The sequence below is a fragment of the Mobula birostris genome, chromosome 5 (genome assembly GCF_030028105.1).
Source record: "Mobula birostris isolate sMobBir1 chromosome 5, sMobBir1.hap1, whole genome shotgun sequence".
In the NCBI taxonomy this organism is placed as follows: domain Eukaryota; kingdom Metazoa; phylum Chordata; class Chondrichthyes; order Myliobatiformes; family Myliobatidae; genus Mobula; species Mobula birostris.
The window spans coordinates 96,895,059-96,913,485 of record NC_092374.1 but is presented as its reverse complement, the minus strand read 5'-3'; the positions used below and the strand labels follow the sequence as shown (position 1 = coordinate 96,913,485).

At 44.5% G+C, this 18,427-nt stretch overlaps 2 protein-coding genes across 3 annotated transcripts in view; one reads left to right on the top strand and one right to left on the bottom strand.

Moving 5' to 3' along the window:
- Positions 1-5,689, bottom strand: part of rnf167 (ring finger protein 167) — a 233,988-nt gene extending 228,299 nt beyond the window's left edge. The window contains exon 1 of the mRNA XM_072258505.1: positions 5,331-5,689. The gene's annotated coding sequence lies outside the window, so the exon portion shown is untranslated. The remainder of the gene's footprint in view (positions 1-5,330) is intronic.
- The window catches only part of LOC140197909 (uncharacterized), a 65,179-nt gene that overhangs the window by 16,361 nt on the left and 30,391 nt on the right, over positions 1-18,427 (top strand). The window contains exon 2 of one of the 2 annotated variants that reach the window (XM_072258509.1): positions 17,749-17,889. In XM_072258509.1, coding sequence (XP_072114610.1) covers positions 17,749-17,889 — 141 coding nt within the window. Of the gene's footprint in view, positions 1-17,745; positions 17,890-18,427 lie in introns of both variants that reach the window. The other variant, XM_072258508.1, reaches the window with a different exon arrangement.

The following is an 18,427-nucleotide window of genomic DNA, read 5'->3' as shown; positions in this document are numbered from 1 at the left end:
GATTCTCCAGAGATGAATGTAGGGTCACAGGGTAATGGTGTTTGCCATGGACCTATTTTGGCAGTGGGCGAGTTGCAGTGGGTTAAGGTCGTCTGGGAGACTGGAGTTAATGCATTGCCATGACCAACCCCTCACACTTCATGCTAGATGTCAGAACCACTGGGTGATGGGTATCACCTTTTTTTTTTGTATTAGTGGACTTTCAAGAGGTACATTTGGTGTCAGAGAAATTTACGCAATATGTATTCTGAAATTCTTTTTCTTTGCAAACATTCATGAAAACAGAAGAGTGCCCCAAAGAATGAATGACAAATGTTAGAACCCAAAAGCAATCCCCAACTTCCCCCCTCCCATGCACAAGCAGCAGCAAGGCAATCACCCCCCCCACCAGCAAAAAAGCATCAGCACCCTCCACCAAGCACTCAAGTGGGTAGCAAGCATCGATAAAGACAGACTTGCAGTACCCCAAAACTACCCATTCACCTGGTAACTTTATGTACCACAGGCACTCTCTCACCCTAATAAGGGAAAAAGAGGTGTCCCCATTTCCAATGAGAGGGAAGACATACACCTCACTGATTTACAAAGTGAAAAGTCTTCTGCTTTGCTTTTTCCAAGCTCTGGCCCAGAGAGTCAGCACCAGAAAGGTGCAGATCTTTGGACATACAACTCCCGGCAGCTAAGCCGCTGTTCCCAATGTTCCGTGTTCTCCGAGGTGTTGGGATGGTGATGTGCTTCTTCCAAAGAAGGTGTAAAGCACTTCTTCCTGTGGGTCATCCTTGGGCAAGGTGTATCACCTGGTTAGCCCTCCTGATCAGGGTGATGTGAAGCCCTGGGAGCCTGTGGTATGAACAGCTGGTGCCCATCACAAGTCCTAGCTATGCAACTACCGATGCCATGCAGACTATCTCTGAAGAGTATTGAGAATGGCTGTGGTTCCCATCTTGTAAAGACACTGCCCAGAAGATGGCAATGACAAACCACTTCTGTAGGGGAAAAAAAAATTGCCAAGAATATTTCATGGAAAGACTATGATCACCCACATCAAACGGTATGGCACATAATGTTAAGGCAGATGGGAACCTAAGATCGATATAGGGGAAGGTTTGAAGTGTCTGCAAATACCTTCTGCTTGCTAATCTATGCAGGTTGTAAAGACACAGCTGGGGCGCCATCTGGGCCCAATGCTTTCTGTGGCTTTGCTCTCTGGAAGACTCATCTTGTGCCCTGCAATGCTGAGTGGGAGGAGTGGGGTTCTGGTGTACTAGAGGCTGTTGGAATGGGTGATGACTGCCTAAAAATGTAAGGAAAGTGTTAGTCTCATTGGGAAAGGATTTTCTATCGTTGGCAATTTGTAGTTTCAATTTGTAGCCCATGGTATATGGACATAGAAGCTCTGTCACAGCTGATGCCTTGACTAACCTCCATTTCTATTTCTGGTGTAGTGCCAGTTGTTTTCCATTCCTCATGGCTTTATGGAGGTCATATTTTGATTTCTCAAAGGGCTGAGTCATCTCCGATCCTAGACTTTGGTAGGATTCATGGGTGATCCCCGGCTCATCAATACTTTCAGGTTTGGGATTAACTGGATTGTCGTCTTTGGTACACAATCCTCAACGCACTTGCTGGTAAAGTCTGAGACAGTGGTAACATACTCATCTTAGCTAAGTGGGTATATAGACAAGTCTATGGATTCAGAAAGGTCATCCATTTCCTCCAACCAGCACTGCAACTCTCCATACAGCATCCGCCTGTTTCAGCTTCTGGGAGAAGGAACCTAGCTTGGTGGTCTGATTTACCAAAGTATGGACAAAGGAGGGAGAGGGTTGGCTTGGTAGGTGTCTGGTTGTGTAGCAATGGTGTTTGGGACCCTGGTGAGAGGGTATGCTTGCAGGGGTAACTTTCTGGAAGACAAGTCCAAATGCAATCTGATTGGGGGCATCTGCTGGAGGAGGAAACTGAGTTCAGAGACCATAACCCCCTGTAAGGTGACAGGCAATGTTGGTACAAAAGATGTCAAAGATTTCGTCAGCCTTCAAGAGGATCACAACCTTGTCGTAGGGTTTGGAGGCTTGAATCCTTCAGTGACCCAGAGAAATACCTGCGCGCGGCCTCTCTGGTGAATGATATCTGTAATCTGTCAAGTAGGGGACTGGGCACAATTCTGATTTGATGGAGATAGATGCGAGAGTACAGAGGAACATCTGGAGAAACTTCTGAAATGCCTGCTTCGCTGCTGCTGCTACTGTGTGATAACTGGAATCTCCGGAGCAGAAGGCCCTGAATCCTCGGCTTTGCTTGTTTCGGCGGCTGGGGTTAGGTCAAAGGCGCTTGGGAGGCTGTATCGGAGGGGCTGGTCAGAGGCTTGAAGTTTTCGGATGGACGGACTCGGTGTCGGCTCAGTCATAGTCATACTTTATTGATTCCGGGGGAAATTGGTTTTCGTTACAGTTGCACCATAAATAATTAAATAGTAATAAAACCATAATTAATAGTAATATGTAAATTATGCCAGGAAATAAGTCCAGGACCAGCCTATTGGCTTAGGGTGTCTGACCCTCCAAGGGAGGAGTTGTAAAGTTTGATGGCCACAGGCAGGAATTACTTCCTGTGATGCTCTGTGTTGCATCTCGGTGGAATGAGTCTCTGGCTGAATGTACTCCTGTGCTCAACCAGTACATTATGTAGTGGATGGGAGCCATTGTCCAAGATGGCATGCAACTTGGACAGCATCCTCTTTTTCAGACACCACCGTCAGAGTCCAGTTCCATCCCCACAACATTGCTGGCCTTACGAATGAGTTTGTTGATTCTGTTGGTGTCTGCTACCCTCAGCCTGCTGCCCCAGCACACAACAGCAAACATGATAGCACTGGCCACCACAGACTCGTAGAACATCCTCAGCATCGTCTGGCAGATGTTAAAGGACCTCAGTCTCCTCAGGAAATAGAGATGGCTCTGACTCTTCTTGTAGACAGCCTCAGTGTTCTTTGACCAGTCCAGTTTATTGTCAATTCATATCCCTAGATATTTGTAATCCTCCACCATGTCCACACTGACCCCCTGTATGGAAACAGGGGTCACCGGTGCCTTAGCTCTCCTCAGGTCTACCACCAGCTCCTTAGTCTTTTTCACATTAAGCTGCAGATAATTCTGCTCAGACCATGTGACAAAGTTTCCTACCGTAGCCCTGTACTCAGCCTCATCTCCCTTGCTGATGCATCCAACCATGGCAGAGTCATCAGAAAACTTCTGAAGATGACAAGACTCTGTGCAGTCGTTGAAATCCGAGGTGTAAATGGTGAAGAGAAAGGGAGACAAGACAGTCCTCTGTGGAGCCCCAGTGCTGCTGATCACTCTGTCAGACACATGGTGTTGCAAGCACACGTACTGTGGTCTGCTAGTCAGGCAATCAAGAATCCATGACACCAGGAAAGCATCCACCTGCATCGCTGTCAGCTTCTCCCCCAGCAGAGCAGGGCGGATGGTGTTGAATACACTGGAGAAGTCAAAAAACATGACCCTCACAGTGCTCGCTGGCTTGTCCAGGTGGGCATAGACACGGTTCAGCAGGTAGACGATGGCATCCTCAACTCCTAGTCGGGGCTGTGGTCGGCTGCTTCCAAGGTATCGGCAGTTGTCGGTGCCTTGGAGGTTTATGGCAGGAGTTTCTCCCTTTCACCGCCTGCTATCGGGGACTCGGAAGTCGATCGGGACTTGAGACTTTTTTTTAACCGTGCCCATGGTCTGTTCTTTATCAAATTATGGTATTGTTTTGCACTGCTGTAACTATGTTATAATTATGTGGTTCTGTCAGTGTTAGTCTTTGGTTTGTGCTGTTTTCTGTGATATCACTCTGGAGGAACACTGTATCATTTCTTAATGCATGTATGCATTTCTAAATGACAATAAAAGAGGACTGAGTGTTCTCAGAATCAAAAATATCTGAAAAAAATATGTTGGCTGGAGTCAAGCCTTTATGGTTTGCTCTTGGTAGGGTCACCCATGTCAAACATCTCAAAGGAAAGAGGCCAGACTAAGTGTGATCCGCCGGTCCAGCTCAGAAACAGCAATGAAGAATCCTTCTACATCTGAGTGCAATGGTATTCCTGAGTCTCCACCCAGGTCTTGCATGGTGAAAACAGAGGAAGCTGCTAACACAATGAACACCATCAGCGATAGAGGAGCTTCATTGCTGCCCTAGACACCAGCAGTGTGACAGGCAGAGCATTTCATCCAGGGGCAAGAAAGAAGTTTGTAAGGTGCAGGAAATTGAGTGAATCACTCTAGCTTTGTAGGGGACATGGAGAACTTAAATCAGGAAAACAAAACATAAGATAATCTTGGCAAATATGATTGAGGAGAATCCTAAATTTTTAAGTCTATTGAAAGCAAGCAGGTAGCTAAGGAAGAATTGGTCCCCACAGGGATCAGAGTGGAGCCAGAGAATGAATACTTCTCATTGGTATTCACTGGGGAGGACGCTTGCTGGATAAGGGTGCATTGATATTTTCCAGAATGTCGGTCTCAGGAAGTGTCATGAATATTGGAGCATATTTGGGTGGAGGCATCACAGGGCTCATAGGCACAAAATATAAATTGTAGAATACATTTAAAACATTGGAACAAAAAGAGACAAGTCCGGGTAGTGCAAGACAGTGCTAGAGATTTTTTTCTTGCTGGTGCTACGGAGGGGCTGAATTATTCAGTGATGGTGCTGAGGGATGGACTGTATGGTAATATGTATTCGCAAGGTCAGACGCATGGCGTTTAAAAAGTAAGTTTTATAGTAGGCATTATGTGCCTACTATAAATGCCTCTGTTGATTCACAAGCAACAGCAATTGATAGATCTAATATAGAAGTGAACTGTTAGTGTCAATGGTGTCAGAGACAAGCCGGGCTACATGGAGCATAAACCAAAAAAACAAACAGTGCAGCGGACAACGTGAATCACGCAATCAGCGTCAAATGCGTGCTTTTCAACTGAAAAACACAACACGAACTCACTGCTATTTGCATTACGTACACAGCAATGCCAAAAGATACACCGTTATTAAAGTCAAATAAGGCAAACAACAGATACAAGGCTTTACCAGGAGTTGAACAAATCGTACTCTGACCATGCAATACCTCAATTAATTCGGCTATTGAATTTAAAACAAAAATCAACAGAATCACCGCTTGGAAGTCTAAGCAAAACCAGTAGGCTTAATAGCAGTAAATGTAATATTTTAGGATTTGCAGGAAACATAAGAACTATGGGGTATCCACCTCAAAATAATAATAATCAGCATTTGGCCCAAATTTTTAAAAAATCAACTGCACTCACCATTAATGTTTTCAGGGAAGCACAATCCGTCTGTTGTTGTGATTGGTGGCGAAAGCATCAATGATTTTCTGGATGTGAAGTGCTTTGGTCCTCCGGCTGTTTATGGCCAACAGAACCAAGTTGCTGTTCCGAGCATCGCTGCTGCTATTCCTTAAGTAGTTTTTGACGCGCCTGAGGCAAGAGAAACTCCGTTCGCATGAGGCAGATGTAACAGGCAGTCAGTGATATGCAGATTAGTTTGTATAAATCTATAAATGCATTGCAGTAGGGCAGGGGTCCCCAACCTTTTTTGCAGTGCGGACTGGTTTCATGTTGACAATATTCTTGCGGACCGGGGCTGGGGGCGGGGCGGGATGGTTGCCAACGAACAAGAGTAGTAGTCAAATACGTTGCGTTTACCCAGAGAAAGACTACAATGACCATGAAGCCTTGCGCGGGCACCAGTGCGCATGCGCGCTCCTGTCGATTATTTTCTGCAAATCATTTTTGGCGATTCTGTTCGGGGGGGGGGGGGGTGTTAATCACGACCGGAATATCGGTGATAAGTGGCTAATACACTCAATTTCGTCTCTAAAAGGCTTTATCTAACGAATTTAATATTAAACACACAGCGCATTTTCCTCGCATGAATATAGCGATAAGTCAATTATCAGGGGAGGACAGGGGAGCTTGAAGTAAGTGTTGAATGAACTTCCAGTAGAAGTGTGAGAAGCAGGTTCGATATTATCATTTAAAGTTAAATTGAATAGGCATATGGACAGGAAAGGATTGGAGGGTTATGGGCTGAGTGCAGGTCGGTGGGACGAGGTGAGAGTAGCGTTCGGCACGGACTAGAAGGGCAGAGATGGCCTGTTTCCGTGCTGTAATTGTTATATGGTTATATAAGTCAATAGCATCATAACATTTTAAGTAACGTTTGGATATTAAACACAGCGCATACTTTCCCCGTGTGAACTTGTAAAATCATTGCCACGCACCAATATTGCTGAATCAGTGGGAGCCCTGGGCTTGCTTTCCTGCAACAAGACGGTCCTATCGAGGGGTGATGGGGGACAGCGATACTCGAACGGGGTTCCTTATGTCCAGTCTAATCCGCAATTTAGTTTTCGTTACATTCATCGCAGAGATATGTTGGAAATGGAAGCAACGCTTTCGGTGCTTCCGTGTCTATCTCAGGATATTGAGCCTTGACTTTGATCCAGAATGCCGGCAGAGATGTAATGTCAAACGGCTTTTCAGCCCGCCGTCATTTGCAAGCTCGAGGAGTTGATCTCCTTCCCGCGCTGAAATGGATGACGCGCGGGTAAAGGCGCAACAGTGCATGACAGGGAATGAGGAAAGGTGCAGCTGGCTCATATCGCCAAATCATATTGCTTCCTCGAGGCCCGGTAGCGCATGCTTTGCGGCTCGGTACCGGTCCACAGCCCGGTGGTTGGGGACCACTGCAGTAGGGTCTCATTAGAGCTAGAAATTCCATTGTGTCATTCACTGTCTGTCCTTTTGTTTTATTTCCAGCAGATGCTGAACCTGTTGTAGCTCTGCAGTCAGGTTCACTTCAGTCACTCCATAGTATTGGGCCATTGGCCAAAGACAATTCTTGTCTAGGAAGAACTTGTGTTTGGGACTCAATGCTGAGACTCCAGTCAGAACACCCCCAGTCTCAAATGAGAACCGTCTTTTCATTTCAGTCAGAAGTCTGTCTATAACAGGATAGAAATAGTGGTTGCGAAGGTCATCAGAGGATGTGACAGGTGTGCGTTCAGTTTGGGCCTCAACAACAAAATCATGTAGGCGGTGGAGTGGCTGGGCCTGTCTCCTTTCATGTGGTCTGCTCTGTATACCAGCCTTGACGCACAGGTCCCTAGCTCTTGCCTGAATTTCACCCCGTGATTCCTCTCCCTGTTTTGCTGAGAGTGCATCGATAACAGACTGAGCCAAGTCCACAGCGGATGAAAGCTCCAAACTGAGAGACTGTAGCTGGTTTGACATGAACTTGGTGATTCAGAATAAATCCTCAAACAGAGTGAGAAGTAAAGCAAACTGCTCATCAATCAGTCCATTTACAGCTCTGGCCTCCGTTTTCCTCCATGCATTTGGTTGGCCCATAATAGCCTGTAGTGTAGCTAGAATGGCAGGGAGTGATTTCCTTATAGCCCACAAAGCTGTATACTGCCATGCCCAGCGTGTTTCTGACAATTTCTTCAACTCCACGGGCTGTACAGTTGATTCCAGTTCTCTCTGTCTCTTCATGAAAAGATCGTGGGCAACAGTGTTTGAGAAGAAATTGTAAAGCAGCTGCACAGTTTCAAAAAACTCACCGGCTTGTGGTACATTGCTCACAACATCCACGAAAACAAGGTTAAGTCTGTGAGCATGGCAGTGTATATATAATGTCTGCGGGACCTCTTTCCTGAACCTCTCTTGTACCCCGTTATTGCACCCGGACATCACTGCCGCCCTGTTTATAACACTGACCTATATATGCGTTCTTATCAATAACACACTGGGCGAGTGTCTGTTCAGTGCTTTTAAGAAGCGACTCTGCGTCCAACCCTTCTGCTGGAGTGAAGTGCAAGAATTCTTCAAGCACTGTTTTGTTATTCAAATACCGCACCACCACTGATATTTGCTCCTTTTTACTCAAGTCTTTACTTTCACCCACCATGATGGCAAAATGTCCAGCCTCCTTGATTTCTGCACTTATTTGACGTCTGACCATATCTGCCATAATACCCATAATTTCATTTTGGATATCGTGATGGATGTTTTTGCATTTCCAGGATTGTCCTTTTTTTTTAAGCTGCAGTCTTATCAAACTTCCCAATTACACTGAGCAACTCAACAAAGTTTCCCCTATTGCCAGATCCATCATTCTCCCGGTGTCCTCGCTGGGCAATGCCTTGGCACGCAGTATAGCGTAGAGATTCAACCACTACTCTCATATACCCACGATTTTCTTGGACAATCTTTGCATGTCCTTTGTCAAGCATATTTCCCAATCTTGAACCGTCTTGTTTTCTCAATCTGAATTCAGCCCATGCCTCCATAGCAAACTTGTGAGCTGCACTTACATGGTGGGTTTTGAAAGCTGTTGTAGCTTTCTGCCAGTTGCGGTAACCGGTGACAGTGAAGGTAGACTCAGAATGGAACCCATGTCCTCCACACAGGAAATGCCTGCATGCGAAGCAGAATCTTTTGTGATTGAATATTCCAGCCAGGAGTACAGGTCAAACCAGCCACAAATAAAACTCCTTTGCTGATTGCCAAACTGTTGCAAGCAGCGAAGGGTACTTTTTCAATGCTGGCCGACGGGGTCCTTCCTCGGGCTGCTAACATTGCTAACAGTATTGCCACTAGCACTAAGAGCAGCTTCATCCACGTTCTCTTCCGATTCCCGCTCCATGTCTTGTTCCTCTACTTCTGCCTCACATTCCTTCGATGAACTGCTGTCGTCCTCATCCCCACTTACTTCTTTCTGCATGTCACTTTCAATTACAACAGGCTCAGGCTGAGACACCACTGATTCCTCTGGATGAGGTTGTTTTTTTCACTAAAAATTGATCCATTTTTCACGCCGCCAAAATAATGCACGTGCCAGGCCCACACTCGCTTGTAAAAGCACATTGTGTGCATGTGGCATCTGTTAGTCTCGCAAGACCATGGATCTGCGCCTGGATGTATACTATCAATCTCTTGCGTGAGTGACATCACCACCTTAAGTGATCTTAGATCAGCTTAACTGATCTGAGGACAGCAACAGCAAGACATTGACAACGAACAAATAAGCAGAAGTGTAGAGTGGATCTGACAGTTTATAACTTTATTGCTGTGTGGGTGATATGGCAATTGGGGGTGCTGTTTCACTAGATCAACTGGAGAAACAAGCTGTATTCAAAACTATACAGAGAAAGCAAAGCAGCTGCAGTTAATTTCTTGGTGGTGCTATTGCAATTTCTAACACCACCTTAGCGCCGCCCCGGTGCAAGAGGTGATCTGTGCTGTTAAAGTTCAAATTTCAAAGTGATTTTGATCAATGTACATGTTATCATAAGCAACCCTAAGAGTAATTTTCTTGTGTGGGTTCCCGTGATAAATCTACAGAATAATAGGCATAATGGAATCAATGAAATACTGGCCAACTAGGGCATTCAACTAGAGTGCAGAAGACAGCAAACTGTGAGCAAATGCAAAGAAAAAAATATTGAACATATGATATGAATTCATTGGTTGTGGGAATATTTCAATGATGGGGTGAGTGAAGTTATCCCCTTTGGTTCAAGAGCTTGATGGTTGGGGGGGTAGTGACTGCTCCTGAACCTGATGGTGTGAGTCCGGAGGCTCCTGTGCCTTCCTGATTCAGCACTGAGAAGAGACCATGTAGTGGTGGGGGGAGAATGGCATGCATTTCGCGTAGATGTGCTGTATGGTTGGGAGGGTTTTAGCTGTGATAGACTGGGCCATATTCACTAGGTTATGCGATGTTGTTAGGTTGCTGAGATAGGGTTAGGATTTTGCAGGTTGGGTTTAAAAACCTGATGGTTGTAGGAAAGCAGCTGTTCGTGAAGCTGGTGGTGTGGGATTTTAGGCTTCTGTGCCTCCTGCCCCATGGCAGCTGCATAACTGGGTATGACCCAGTGAGCAGAGAACCTTGAGGCAGTGTCTTGTAATGCTTTCAGTTCAGTGGAGGACTGTGCCCATGATGGACTGGGCTGGGTCTACATCTCTGTAGCATCTTGTGTTGCTGTGCAGTGGAAATGCTGTAGCAGGCCAGTCTGGATACTTTCTACAGTGCATCTTAAGATGCTTCTTAGTGTTTGATCATGTAGCAGGTCTCTTTAAGCTTTTAGAGTAAAAGCTAGTGCACTATCTTTGTGAATGCATCTGTGTTGGACTTGGGAATGTGAATCCCGAGGGAGAGAGAGTGATCAGCCCAGCAGATCTGTAGTTATGAACTTCCCATGACTCGACATTTACAAAGACAGGTGTGTAAAAAGGACCTGAAAGATCACTGGGGACCCAAACCATCCAACCACAATCTATTCCAGCTGCTACCATCTGGGAAGTGGTACCGCAGCATAAAGCCAGGACCAACAGGCTCTGGGACAGCTTCTTCCACCAGGCCATCAGATTGATGAACTCACGCTGAATTGAGTGTTCTCTATATTACATTGACTTCTGTTTATTATAAACTACTCTGCACATTAAACATTTAGATGGAGGCATATTGTAAAGATTTTTTTATCCTCATGTGTGAAGGATTTAAGAAATAGTTCAATTCAATCCATTCAGGAAGGCTGGGTGACATGTTGGCAGGTGGAATTTAATCCAGGCACCTCTGAGGCAGTGCACTTTGAGAAGTCATATTCTGGTAGCGCATAGAATAACAGTACTGTACAGAGATGTTAGGGTGCAAGGCTATAGTGCCCTAATCTGGAGACATAGGTAGAGAGGGAAGTGAAGATATTTTGGAGATACGGGTAGAGAGAGGGTAGTGAAGATATTTTGGAGACACAGGTAGAGAGGGTAGTGAAGATATTTTGGAGACATGAGTAGAGAGGGTAGTGAAGATATTTTGGCATGCTTGTTTTCCTAGACCAATCATCGAGTGTAGAGATAGTTGTAGGGATGCAGATGAACAAAACTCCAGCTGCTGGTTAGACTGCATGTGGAATACTGTGTCCAGTTCCAGTTTCACACTACAAGACGGATAATGTAGAGGGAGTAGAAGAGATTCACCAGGAAGTGGAGGCCTGTGGTCATGAGGAGAGATGGAACAGGCTGGGTTTATTTTCACTGATGTGGAAGGCTACACATGACATTGTAGAGGTTTATAAGTGTGTTTAAAAGGCATAATAATTTGCAGGTTGTGTCTGTGGTGAAGCAGGCAAATGCAATGTTAGCATTCACTTTAAGAGGACTAGAATATAAAAACAACAATGTAATATTGAGTTTTTTTAAAGCATTGGTGAGGTCTTCTTAGAGAATTGTGAGCAGTTTTGTTCTCCTTATCGAAGAAAGGATGTGACTACATCAGAGAGGGTTCAAAGGAGGTTCACAAAAATGATTCCAGGATTGAAAGATCTACTCGCTGGAATTCCGAAGATTGAAGGGTGACTTCATTGAGACCTATCGAATGTTGAAAGGTCTCAATAGAGTGGTGTGGAGAGGATGTTTCCTATGGTGGAAGAGTCTAAGACCAGAGGACTCAGCCTCAGAATAGAGGGATGTCCTTTAGAACAGAGATGAAGAGGAATTTCTTTAGTCAGAGAGTGGTGATCTGTGAAATTATTTGTCACAGGCAGCTGTGGAGGCCAAGTTATTGGATATATTTAAGGCAGAGGTTGATAGATTCTTGATTAGTTGGGTCATGAAGGGATATGGGGAGAAGGCAGGAGGCTGGTGCTGAGAGGGAAAATGGATCAGCCATGATTGATCCATGAAAATGGATCAATGGGCCAAATGGCCTAATTCTGCTCCTATGGCTCATGATCTTGTTAATAGGATGGACAGTCAGTCATTTTTACAGAGGAGTTTGGAACTTGAGGACAGGTTTAAGATGAGTTGTAAGAATTTTAAAGGGGATCAGGGGGTGTTTGATATATGAAAATGAGCTGCGGAGGTGGGTACAATTATGTTTTAAATGCACTTGGACTGTTACTTTACCGGAAAGCAAAGAATGGGGGGGCTAATGCAGACAAGCAGGTTTAGGGTAGGTGCTGTTACTGTCAAACACTCTTTCTGTGCTTTGCTGACAACATTGAATCAGTCAGGTTTTTCAAAAGGAGCAATTGGACAACTACCCAAGGAAAAATTATTCACTGAGGTTCTGTTCCCTCAGCTGAAAGATGAAGCCCAAGAGGTGTATCTACAGATTTGCAGGATTGGGGGAGGATGAACATCTTCCCCTCATAGGATGGTGGTCTGGAAATCCCTGTAAAGCTGATGGAGGAAAAGATGAGTATGGATGTATGCTGGAGGAACTGCAACCTCTGGGCTTTGGAGCCTGTGGAGCTGTTATGTTGTATAGGCCAATGATGAGCTGCTATTAACCTAATTCACAGGAAGGCTCAGAGTCTGAAAATGCGGATCTAAATTTTTTACTTTAAGTGAGGTGCGTACATGTCACTTGGTAGCATGATGTATGCAATTCATGTAATTATACATGTAATGAATTTAAACAATGCTTAATCAAACAATATATACACAGATTACTCAAACATTACTGAAATGCTAAATACACAACAGCTATAAACTTCAGCTTAGTAGAGAATATATCTCAACTGTTACACAATATACTTTATAATACAACTACTGTACAGCCATCCACAGCTCAGTAAATTTTAAATTGTCCCATTCAGGCTTAAAGATTTAATCACTATGGAGGATTTCCTACTTTTATGGGATAATATCTTTCCTGACCTTGGTGGGGGTGGGGAGATCACTCTGCTTGATGGGTGAGACCTGTGGCTGTGAAACAATCTTGTTCTGGGGCCTCCTCTGGTGGTGGTTGTAGGAGTTGACTCTGAGACTGTAGGAGGTGGTTCTGATAGTGGTACTCAATTTCTCTAACAGTTGACTCTGCTCTCCTCAACTGAGCAATGTGTTGTCTCCAGATGACATCAGACAAAATCTCCACCGTGTAGGAGAGTGGTCCAGTTCTGTCCTTGACCTTTCCAAGTACCCACTTTTGATCACCTCTGTAGTCCCTCGCCAGGACCACTTGTCTAGGAGTGAAACATTGAATCTTGTTTGAAGAGCCTTTAGTTTGTCTTGCATCCTCCTGAGATTGGGTTTGAGAAGATCCAGTTTCTGATTCAGTGTCAGTGTAGTGTGTTCTGCTGACATTGCTTGCAGTGCATTCTCTAGATTCTGGACAAGCCTTTCTGCTGAGCCATTTGTAGCTGGGTGGTACAGCACAGATGTAATAGTCTTATTCCATCATTTCAGGAATGACTGAACCTGTTCCTCCACAAACTGTGGTCCATTGTCACTGACTAAGTGTTCTGGAACATCAGACCTTGACAAGAGGCTTCTCAACACATGAAACTTGTTGAAGACTGCAGTGGAGGCTATTGGGAACACTCCTGGCCTCTTTACAGCTGCATCCACTAAGAAATTTGTGCCCATGAATGGTCCTGTGAAATCCATGTGAGTCCTCTGCCAGGGCAATGCAGGCCATTTCCAGGTATGGGGAGGTGCTCCTCTTGGTACCTTCTCGACATGCTGCATCCAGTTCATTCTGCTGATCTCTCCCAGGCCACGAGAGAAAAGCTTAGATCCAACACTGTCATTTCACCGTGGCTAGATGACCAGCATGCAGCTCCTCCAACACTTAGCTCTCAGCTTGGATGGTACAACTCCTCTCAATCCCCACATAAGGCAACCCCTGTCAAGGGCAAGTTCATCCAGCACTGGTATAAATGGGGGAACGGGAATTTCTGCTGCACAGTCCAGCCATTTGGTTTGTCATGTAAACCTGAGACAGTGTGTGATCTTCTCTGGTTTCCCTTTGGATCATCTCTGTCATAATAGAGGAACTTTCAATTTGCATCAGTGAGAATAGTCAAGAAGAGTGTCTTTTTTTTTTTTGCAAATATTTCTAGTACTTTTCCAAGGGTGAACTGGATAATCCATCAGCATTTCCATGATCAGTCGTCCTCTGAAATTCAATCTTGTAATTGTGTCCTCCAAGAAACAGCTTATCCTTGTATTCGTGCTCCTGCTGTTAGTGGAATAGCCTTCTGTGGATTGAAATTGGACACTAGTGGTTGATGATCAGTAATGGGGGTAAACTCTCTCCCATACAAGTACTGGTTGAAAGGTCTTGCACCCCAAATTGGACTCAAGTCTCACTGTCAATCTGTGCATTATTTTTCTCTGCGGTGGTAAGGGAACATGATGAAAGGCTATAGGGCATTCACTTCATCACTCGTACCATGTGACATGACTGCACCTTTACCATAAGGCAAGGCTTCACTGGATGTTGTGGATTGTAATGTGTCAGTACTGTCTGATATCACCATTGCCTTTACCCTGTAAAGCCATCTCACACTGCTTTGCCCATTGCTGTTTCCCAACCTGCAGCTGGTACTTGTTTCTCATTGGCTATTTCATTTGCTTCAAAATATTGTTTAATTAGCTTGGTATACATGAGCCAGTTACTTGTTGTGTAATCAAATTCATCAATCTTTTGATGCAGCCAGCCATTTGTTTTTTTTTAAATATTATCACCTGGTACTGGTACTCCATGTACCCACGAATTCTGTTTTCTGACTTTAAAGAAAAAGTGATTGTCTTTCCTTCCAAAAAAACATGTGTTTTATAAACTTGATAGTCTCTGCACGTTCTGGGCTTTTTTTTAATTATTCTTTTTAATCTGACTGTTTCTCGCTGCTTTTTATTTGTTTTCTTTACTTTGAATGTCTTGCTGCATTTTTAACAGGTTGGTAGCTGTCTTGGGTTCATTTTTAAAACTATCTCATCACCATGTTATGTTTTGTAACTTCAGAACATTGAACTAATTCAAAGGAAGACACTGGTGTCTGAAAATCTGGGTCAAAGTTAACTTTAAGCAAGGCGGGCACATATTACGTGGTAGCATGATGGCATTTGTAATTCACATTTATACATATAACCCATACTGAATCAAACAAGAATGCTTGAATTCATATTTTGAGTAAAAGACAAGAAGTTACGGAGGGTGTGAGGAAGGTCTTTCTTTAAGTTTCCAGTTTATTGCATTGAACGATATAACTACAGTAGGAGGAAGCAATTTCTCTGGACCAAGGTGCACCAAACAGTACAAGTAACTTGCACAACACAAGGTAATATTACCACAAATAAATTGAGAAATAGCAAGGTGCATTTGAGATGTATCAAGAAGTTTTACAGTATACGCTACCAGCACTTCACACATGAGACCAGGCAGGGGCAGGGAGTCCAGTACTCTCACGCCTGGGAGAAGAAGCAGTTTTCTATCTTGCCAGTCCTTTTTGCAAATCTATGGTACCTCCTGCCCAATGGTAAGGTAGGTGATTGATAAATTCGTGGCCTAAAGTAGAAGGAGATGTGTTATTAACTTCAAACTTTCTGCATAATCACTCAGAGTTGAACTGCTTGTGCATGTAACGAGAGCTGTCTAACTTGTCTCCTTCTACCTTGGGTCACGAACTTATCAATCACCCCTCCTGTGGGCACTTTCTGGATGTCTAAGGTCCATATGCTCCATGACTGCTGGACTAAGTGTGTAAATGTAGGAGGGGACTATGTTGAAAAATAAATGTTTTAGGTTTTCTAAAACGGACTCCTACCTTAGGCCACGAACTTATCAATCACCCCTCATGTGATGGGTGGAAGAGAGACCCCAATGATCCTTTCAGCAGTTCTTTGTAGGGTCTTTAAACTCCCATGCCAGGTGGCGATGCACTTGGTCAGGACATTCCCACAGGTGCTCCTGTGTTTTTTCAAAAAGGTTAGAATGGAAGGGGGGGTCTCACTCACCTCAATTTCCTCAGGAAGTGCAGACGCTGCTGTGCTTTCTTGGCTAAAAGAAGTGGTGTTGAGTCACTGGGAGAGATTGTCTGTTTTGTGCACTCTCAGAAATTTGTTGTTCCACTTTCTCCACGGAGGAGCTGTTTGTATGCAGTGCGGAGTGGTCAGTCTGCACTTTCCTGAAGTCACATCATCTCTTTACTCTTGTCCACGTTGAGACTCAAGTTGATGTGCTTGTATCATTCTACCAGCTGTCTCTCTGTGCTGTCTTGTCATCCTTGTTGATGTTGCCAACCACGGATGTGTCAACAGTGAATTTGTTTGGTTTGAACTGAATCTAGCAGTACGGTCGTGCTTTGGCAGCAGGCTCAGCACGGAGCCTTGGCGGCTGCCAACATGATATGAATGTGGTCTTTCTGTCAATAAGTCCAAGATCCTGTTAGATGTGTTAAGACCCAATGAGTGGCTGAAATCTGGAAAACCAGTTTGCGTGCAGTGGACAGAAGTACTTCTGCAAATGCTTAAATTACCTGACCCAGCACTTGAACGATTGTGGCAAAAAGACTGTAAAAACAAGTGCTGGTGAATGGGATTAAGTCAGGGCAGTCGCTGATGGTGTGGACACAAATGTGCATCCCAGTGAGACTCAATGTGCTTCCCCAGTCAACTTTCAGCCGTTGTTCTGCGAATGGAGCATTATTTTTCTCAGGTCCAATGAATCCTTTTGAAAACCCTGACTGATTCAATTTCCACCACCTTTCCTTCCAGTCCTGCGAAGATAATGGGAAAATCTGGGTTCCTTATCCTCAAACGGATATGTTCAGGGGAGTTTTAAATGAGTTTGAGTAAATGGTGAAAGTGCTTCCAGAAATTGAGTCTGTGAGTACGACAACTTGAAAGGATTCAAGTTCTTGAAATGAAAGAGTTGGGGCGGGGGGCGGGGGGAGAGAAGAGAAATATTTTGGTACAAACCTCTTGCACTCTCACCTCCAGCCACTGGTTATTAGTGAAGTACAAACAGGCTGTTACCAATCCACTGAAACTGCAGACCCACCTCACACCCAGCATCTCCCTGGAGGTTAGCCCAAGTTATCAGAATCAGGTTTATTATCACCGGCACGTGATGAAGTTTGTTAACTTAGCAGCAGTTCAATGCAATACATACTACAGGAAAAAAATTAACGTAATAATAAACAAGTAAATCAATTACAATGTACATATCTTGAATAGATTTTAAAAAACATGCAAAAAACAGAAATACTGTAGTTTTTTTTTATGGTAACAGTGAGAAAAGAGCATGCCCTGGGTGCTCCCTTTCTGAGACATTGCTCCCTGAAGATGTCCTGGGTACTTTTAGGCTAGTACCCAAGATGGAGCTGACTAGATTTACAACCCTCTGCAGCTTCTTTCGGTCCTGTGCAGTAGCCCCCTCCCCCCCCCCCCCCATACCAGTTATCTAGAATATTCTGCCTGAAAGTAGGTTCACCAGGTTTCATATTGTTTAGGGGAGGGAGGAGAATGCTGATCTGTGGGGGAGAGAACAGCCAGAGGTAATGCAGAGAGCTCTTTTAAAGAGATGCCAGGGCCCAATTTATTAAATGATCACTTTGCCTTGTGCATCCCAGATTTATTGCTGACTAGTCTGATTCTAGAACTGGGGTACATTTTTCCCCTTTTTGGGCACAGCTTTACCTAGAACAGGTTTATGGTACAGCTAGTGTTACGTGGACTGCTTTCTGTAATGTTCTTCATATCCCACCATCTGTTCCTCGATCTACTCTTTTTTTTTTCCCCTCTCCCTAGTTCTAACGAAAGTTAGTTGTTTTTCTCTGGCTATGTCTAGAATTTTTGTTTCATGTTTTAAATTTCAAATGGTTTCTTTCCTGGCTGGTGGTGGTTGTGAATTCACCATTTATTCTCACAGCAGATCCGACCTTGCTGAACCCTGCTGGTGGCCCTGCCGTGGAATCCTGGCCTGAACCATACCAGAGACAACCGTCCTGTCAGATGCTCAAGGCTGTAGTGAACCAGGCAGAGAGCGGACCAGACACCTCCCGCTCCCTGGAGAGTAAGTATGGGACTACATGAAATCCTTCAGCTCAAGGGATGCAATGCCAGGTGACTGTTCAGCCCATCGTGCCTGTGACCAAAAGGCTGAGTTTTAGCCGCACTTTGCGTGGATGAACTGAACTTTGAGCAAGTGTTCCCGGGGGGAGGGGGGGGTGTGTGTATGTGTGTGTCTTCCCACAACCTTGTTCTGTTTTGTGTAACTACAGCAGAATAACAGTATTAGTTCCAATAGTCTTTCCTGAGTGGCCTCCTGGTACCCTGCAAAAAACACCTATGGCTTTGCTGGTAACATTTAAGGATTATTCTTGTGCTGTGGGGTGGATATTGATCACTACCATGTGGTGGGGCCATTTAATAAAAAAAAAAAAAAAATCAGTGCTACCGTCCTCCCATCAACATTTCACCGGCTGCTTCTACCCATCCAAGAAGTCACTGGAAACAATACCAACAGCTGAGTTGACCTTGGAGATGGTAAAACAGGCAAGACACATTCTCACAGTGAGCAGATTGTAGTGGTGTCATAAGGTCTGCTTGTC